Source organism: Candoia aspera, chromosome 12 (assembly GCF_035149785.1).
Source record: "Candoia aspera isolate rCanAsp1 chromosome 12, rCanAsp1.hap2, whole genome shotgun sequence".
Classification (NCBI taxonomy): Eukaryota; Metazoa; Chordata; class Lepidosauria; order Squamata; family Boidae; genus Candoia; species Candoia aspera.
The window spans coordinates 11,106,732-11,113,810 of NC_086164.1; the positions used below are offsets into that span (position 1 = coordinate 11,106,732).

The 7,079-nt window shown below is 48.8% G+C and overlaps 1 protein-coding gene across 1 annotated transcript; it reads right to left on the reverse strand.

The window, feature by feature from the left end:
- Nucleotides 1-3,300: 3,300 nt before the first annotated feature.
- On the reverse strand, nt 3,301-7,074 carry MARS2 (methionyl-tRNA synthetase 2, mitochondrial). The gene is made up of 3 exons (XM_063313602.1): nt 6,708-7,074; nt 5,248-5,582; nt 3,301-4,463 (listed from the first exon to the last, which is right to left on the reverse strand). Exons 1-3 carry the CDS (start codon nt 6,955-6,957, stop codon nt 3,303-3,305), a joined length of 1,746 nt encoding a protein of 581 aa, XP_063169672.1. The 5' UTR covers nt 6,958-7,074; the 3' UTR covers nt 3,301-3,302.
- Nucleotides 7,075-7,079: the final 5 nt, after the last annotated feature.

Consider the following 7,079-nt stretch of genomic DNA (forward strand, 5'->3'; position numbering starts at 1 on the left):
AGCCCGGCGAGGCGGAGCTTCGGCCGCCAGAGCCGGTACCGCGCCGCTCAGCTCGGCCCGCGGGCACGGGGAGGCGCCAGGGGCTGGAGGCCCGCCCCTTTGCCCGTCCTCCCCTCCCCGCCCCGCCCCGCCCCGCCCCGCCCGAACGGGTTCCGAGCCCCGGTTCGCGGACCCGACAACGGGCTGGTTCACCCAACGGTGATAAGCCTTGAGCCGGGCAGGGCGGTGCGCAAGCCCGGCTTCGTCTAGCTCCCTTAGACGGGCGGGGGGCGGGGCGGGGCGGGGCGGGGCGGGGCGGACCTACAGTACTTCTGCTGCTTACAAAAGGGGAGGAAGCTGCAGCTGGTAACGAAAGGACCATCTACTACTGGCACCAGGGGCTCCTACCCACGTTGGGACATTGGCATCAAGAGGGCACACTCCTAAAATCTAGGAGGTGGGAAAAAGGGAGGATTGATTGACTGATTTCCAAAGCTGCCCATCTCAGCGACTCTGGAGGATACTATTTTGCAGTTCCCATGCTTTGAGCAGATATTCAACACCTGAAGGCCAGACTGCCCCCCAGCTTTATTCAGGGGTGGGGAGAACAGAGGCAGGACATTTTACTTGAGGGAAGGGACTGTGTCTCATAATAAAATGGGGCACGCCTGTTCTCTTAATCACAATTTTCTGTTTTTAGGCACAGCTTTAAAAGGGGCCTCGGTCCTGAAGGGTGAGAATGGCACCCTGAAAATAACACTAAGGTGACATCCCGTTAGAAATATGGTGCAATCATTACTGTGTGTTAAAAAATGCTTGGTATTAAAGGTGCCCTGATTATCATGGTCCATGTACAGCCCGTAAAACACCTTATAACTTTTCATTAATGAAGGGATTTGATTAAGTCAATTAATATGGTGCCACTGAATCACCTTTTTAAAACTTGGGCAATTTTTAAAAAAATAAATCATGTTCAATACATATGCTCAAAAAGAAAATAACTGGACAATATTTTCTGACAACGGTTACATAAAAATTAACAATGTCATTGCTTTTCTTTATGGAGAGCGTATTTGTTGAAAGAGACTAATTAGTCAAATGAGGGAATTAATATTCTTCCTTATTTTGCCATGCCCATGACAAAAACTGCATTTTATTTTATACATTTAGTTTACGCCCTGTCTCTGGAAGCTTAAGGCAACATACCTATCCCTCCTTTCTCCAATTTCTTCTGCAACAGCAACCCTGTTAGGTAGGTTGGCTAAGAAATACTGCCTGGCCAAAAGTCACCCCGTTAGATTGCATAGATGAGGGTGGATCCCAACCTGGATCTCCCTTCCCATAGTCAAAAGCCACTTTAAACATTGTATCATACCAGTAATGCATTGGAAAGAGAGCAAATTAAAAATCTTAGCAGCATATGAGAGTAGGGTAGCATCTTAATTCTCAAGCTTAAAAATTATTAGAAGACATGACGCTAAAAGTGGGAGGGAGGGAGAAGAATAGAGGAGAGAGAAAGAAGCTTGGGTATGAATACCCGGTTAACACCCCCACTTCAATGAATGAACAATCTGCATTTGATCTCTGATGTAATGCCAGGGGGGAAAAAATCACATTGATATGTAAAAAAAAAAGTATTAACACAGCCAACATGGTTACTACCCATTAATTTCATACATTTTCCCTTCTGTCATACTGAAAGATTAAATCTCTAGGACCTTTTGGAAAGGTTCTGGGAAAACCAGTGCCAGGGATTAAGAGAGGAAGCATTTATTATTCTGGGGCCTTAGCCATGTGCGCCCTTTAATGAGTTCAGTTGGTTAACTCTCAATTCTTCATGAGATTCCTTTAGCCTTTTGGAGCTGTTCTGCCCAATTCAAATGGCATTAGTCTCAGAATTCATTTATTTTTTAGTACACTTGTAAGATTTCAGACTGCGGTCTTAAAGACCTACGTGGAAAGAGCTCCCATTAAGATGAACAAGAACTTGGAATAAATGTGGTTAGGCTTGCGCTGTTCGGCACTTATTTGCATGCCAATGTTTAATTACATTAGCGGGAACAAACTGCCTTCTGGCGAAATTAAAAAACTACTTCATCTCTTGGAGCGTCCAGAATTAGCTGCTATAAAGACTTTTATAGCATCCATAAATTGAATGCACACATGTAAAAATGGCATTCCATCACTCAATAAGAAAGCAGTAGAAATCACTCTTTCTGGTTACAGCCTTTGTAGCCTCTCTAAATCTTCTTTCAGGAGTTCAACAGCATCAGGAATATATCACCTAAAACTACATCTGATCATTCATCTCCCCTGGCTCTTCAAAGTGGTAAATAAATCAAGCAGTTAATATGGGGAATGTAACTCCAGAACAGAGAAGCAGCCAGGAAGATCAGCTGAGCACTGAACAGATTTGGGAGCCAGTTTCCTTACTCTAAACACAAAAGCTTTTCACAGTGGCATGATTGCATTTAGATGCAGAGTGTCAATAACGCATGTGTGGGGAGAAAAAAAAGGGATCTAGAAGACTTTGGCAGTGACTGGTGAAATACAAACAAGGCTTGCAACTCTTACATTTTGCACTTCTAGTGTTCTATTTGTGGAGTCCCTGGTGCTCTCTGAGCCTTGTTTTCTTGCAGACGTTTCATTGCCAGCCTAGGCAACATCTGTGCACTGAAGATGTTGCCTAGTCTGACAATGAAACGTCTGCAAGAAAACAAGGCCGAGAGAGCACCAAGGACTCCACAGTTCAGCCCTGAACTACAGATATTCGCTTTGAGTGTTCTATTTTCCTTCAATAGAGTTATTTCACTGAATAGAACATTCATTCAGTCACTTGATTTACTTTGTTCCATACACCTTGAAAGGTCTCATATTGCTTAAACCCAAGTGAATTATGCTGGAATGGAAAAACGTAACCTGCAGAAAGAGTACAAAGCTAATAACAAAAACTCAGAGGTCTGAACTAGTTCCCTATTATTATATGAATCCCTTTTCCCTTCTTTTTTTTAATCCGGTCAATCGTGTCTGATTCTTGGAGACTGCCTGGACAAATCCCTACCATTTTCTTGGCGAGGCTTTTCCACAAGTGGTTTGCCATTGTCTCCTTACTAGGGCTGAGAGAGAATGACCGGCCCAAGGTCACCCAGCTGATTTTGTGCCTAAGATGGGACTAGAACTCCCGGACTCCCGATTTCTAGGCTGATGCCTTGACCACTACACCAAACTGGCTCTCTTTTCCCTTATTTTAGTTAACTCCAATTGCACACTCTCAGAAGTCTTAGTTCCCTATTCCTCTCCAATTCTATTTTTTAAAAAACTATTTAAGGATCTGTGCAATGGCTGGCTTTAGATTTCTTCAGCCTGGGAAACAGGAGACCAGGATCTGGGCCAAGCTTCCTGCCTTCAAAGGAGCATTTTCCACCATGGTAGCGCGGAAGAAAATTCAAGTTCTTTAGAGATCTTTCTGTGGGAGAAACACCCAACCTTGAGAGAAGCTTGTCAGCCAAGTCTGGGACCACTGGTTGCAGCAGAAGCCCATATACCCGAAGACATTCCAGGCTGACATGGAGAATGGTCTCTTGCCACTGGCGCTGTGCTGGATCCTCGGGGCACAGTTTCCATGGCCTGTGCCTCTGGATGAAGCCATTGGTCTGTCTCACACACTCCATAATGGATTCTAGAGCCTTGTAGATCTGGAAGCGATCAAAAGAGGTGCTCACTTTCAGAGGCAGGATCTCTACCAAAGACACCAGCTTGTAGTCCTCCACTGAGGCCTTGCCAGATCCACTCCCCAGGTCCCTAGGGAAGCACGCCTCTGAGAAGATGGGATAGGTCCCGCTGGGATTTAGGGCAGGGGCCGTGCACCGGTTAAGGAGCCCTCCCAAGGTGCCGGCCAGCTCCGAGTTGAGCAGCTTAATCACCTTCTCATCATAGTAATCACAATCCCACTCTGGGACCCCCTGTCTCAGCAGGAAGTACCGAAAACCATCCACCGTGTAGTGCTGGAAGCAGTCCTTTGGGGCAATGACGTTGCCCAGGCTCTTGGACATCTTCTGTCCTTGCACCGTCCAATGAGAGTGGACCCAAAGCCGCAGGGGGGGCTCCAGGCCTGCAGCCATCAGCAGGGCAGGCCAGTAGATGGCGTGGAACTTGAGGATGTCCTTGCCCACAATGTGGCAAGCTCTGGGCCACCAGGCCCGGTGCTCCTCGGGGTACCCTACAGCCGTCAGGTAATTCACCAGAGCATCCACCCAGACGTAGATGGTTTGCGACGAGTCCCCGGGGACAGGGATGCCCCAGTGCAGCCGGTTTCGGTCGCGTGACACAGAGAGATCGGGTAGCTCCTCTTCCAGCCACTGGAGCACCTGCTGATAGTAGGGCTCAGGGTTTATGGCGTCCTTATTCTCACAGAGCCATCGCTGCAATGGCTCCCGGAACTCGGACAGCTTGAACATGTAGTTTTCCTCCCGGGTCCAGTGCACCTACGATGCCAGAGAGAAGTTGTGACAAGGTTTTTCCTGGATTCATCCACCAGCCTCTCCCATACAAATATATTTATCCAAGCATTTATATTCATGTCTAACTTTCCTTCTTTACAGCGGCAGGCCGCATGCATGCATCAAAAAGCTTGCCTCCCGCCAAGGATCTCATCTTCTTGGCTCCAGCAAGCGAGCAGCATCCTAGGCCTTCAGTCTCCCTTTCCCCAGTTTTCTTGGACTGTAGCTTTTCTTTATGCTATTACCCCTTTCTATTCTGGCAGTGCTTGCTTATATGGTGAGTCAGTCTGATGTAGTGCTTAAGATGCTGTCTTAGAAACCAGGAGATGGTGAGTTCTAGGCCTCCCTTAGGCACAAAAGCCGCCTGGGTGACTTCGGGCCAGTCGCTCTTTCTCAGCCCAACCCACTTCGCAGGGCTGTTGTTGTGGGGAAAACAGGAGGCAGGAGTATTAGGTACCTTCACCACCTCGAGTTGACCTACATATATATGTGGGATAAACATCTAATAATATTATTATTATAGGGGGACTCTGGAGAAGACACATGAAAATAATCCCCAATTTGGGTGTTCTGTAGACATGTGGACACATTACACTGGGCTATCTATCATTTGCACATCATTGGCTGGGTATGCACAGAATGTTAAAGCACAACACAGAACAGCTGGATTCACACAACCTAAGCCAAGACCAAACCATTTGTGTGAAGGCGTTGCAAGCTGGCTGACTCAAGGCACTGAGAGAACTTGCCAGGATAGACCGTACTGTACCTGGTGCCCGCTCTCTAAGGAAACCATCTGCTTCCTCCCTTGGGCATCAGGGCACTCCATCACCTGGGACGCTGCCAAAAAGCTCTCCTCTGCTGTGCAATACCACCCCTCATAGTCAGCTTGATAGAGTGAGCCTCCAGCCTGCAAGGCGGCCCAAAAGCACTCGACAGCCCGCCGATGCCGCAGCTCCGTGGTGCGGATAAAATCGGAGTAGGAGATGCCTGCCTGGGCAAAGAGCTCCCGGAATTCAGCTGACACACGGTCACAGAACTCTTTTGGAGAAATGCCTGCGGCTGCCGCTGCTGCCTGAATTTTCAAGCCATGCTCATCCGTTCCTGGGAAAGAAAACAGGAGGGCACAATTGGTTAAGGAGCCAGGAGCCAGCCTTCTCCAACCCACTGCCCCCTGTGCTGGGAGGGCTACTCCGAGAGTCACGTGTATGAGGTGGGCAGCTATATCAATCTGAATAATACATAAATAAATAGATGCATTCATTCTCTCCAAGCAGGGCCATTCCTGCAAACAGTACTTCCAGAACATTTAGAGGAGCTGCTTCTGGATGAAATGAATGAAAACTTTGGGCGTTAGATCACATTAACGCACGTTTCTTGAGCAAACTAGTAGTCTAGTTCACACATAATATAATCAGCCAGGGTGGAAGACCTCATCAGAAAATGAGGTCACAAAAAGAGGTATTTGCCAATCTGCTGGTTGAAATGCGACACTTTGGAAAAGGAAACTTGTTTTATATTCTATTTTTAAAGTGCCCCCCCAGCAAAAATTCAGTCATAAAACTTTAGGGAGAGTCCCCCCCTTACATTTCTGCTGTCCCAAATCAGTCATTCAGGGCCAAAAATTGGGGTGCAATGTGAGGGTGTCGTGAATGGATTTTCATCAACCAACCTCCAACTACAACAGGACTATTGCAAAGGACAGAAGCATGATGATCTGTCACCCACTTTTCTTTGTACCGATAATCATCATGCCGACACTCCAGCACTATACATACTGTACTGTATGGCAATAGTATTATGTTTTTCCCAGAATTCCCTAGTCCACACAACTTAAAGTGGCCCAGGTTGAAAAACACTACACCAACTCCTGGAAATACAAAAGGGAAGGAAGGATGAAGTCCTTGTTTTTCCATTTATAGCACCTTTTACGCATCCTTGCTAAAAAGAAACCTCCCTATTTTTGTAAGCCCCGCACTTCCACCCGTAAATTTTCCCAGCCAGCCATGCTGGCTGGGGAATTCTAGGAGTTGAAGTCCACACATCTTAAAGTGGCCAAGGTCGAGAAACTCTGCTCTAGAGCTTCAACCGTATCGATCTAAGCCTTCACCCATGAGTTTCTAGCCGACTCCCTATGACTCTCGTGCTTCCAAAAGACAGACTCGTGTCTGCAAAAGCCCTGCAGCCCCGTGCACACGGCTCCCCGCCGCTCCCCCTCGCCCCGCCGACCTGTAGCCAGCCGCCCTCCCTCGCAGCCCAGCAGCTCCCGGTGCCGGTGCAGCGCATCAGCCAGCACCGCCGAGTAGAGATGCCCGATGTGAGGCGGGCCGTTCACGTAGAAGATGGGCGTCGACAGGAGCAGCCGCGGGGACGGGGACCGGGACGAACTCCAGCGGAGGCTCCCGCCCGGCTCGGCCAAGCGCCGGAGAGGAACCGCGCGGAGCAGGGAGCGCGCGGCGCGAGCGGGGAGCGCCGGCATGGCTGTAGCTTGGGGTCAGCCCCGCCCCCTCGCGCCGCTGGTTGCGCCCCTCGGGGGTAGAGTGCGGATGCCTAGAACGGCGTCGTTGCGGTCGCGCGTGCCCAAGGACAAAGCGGGCGACC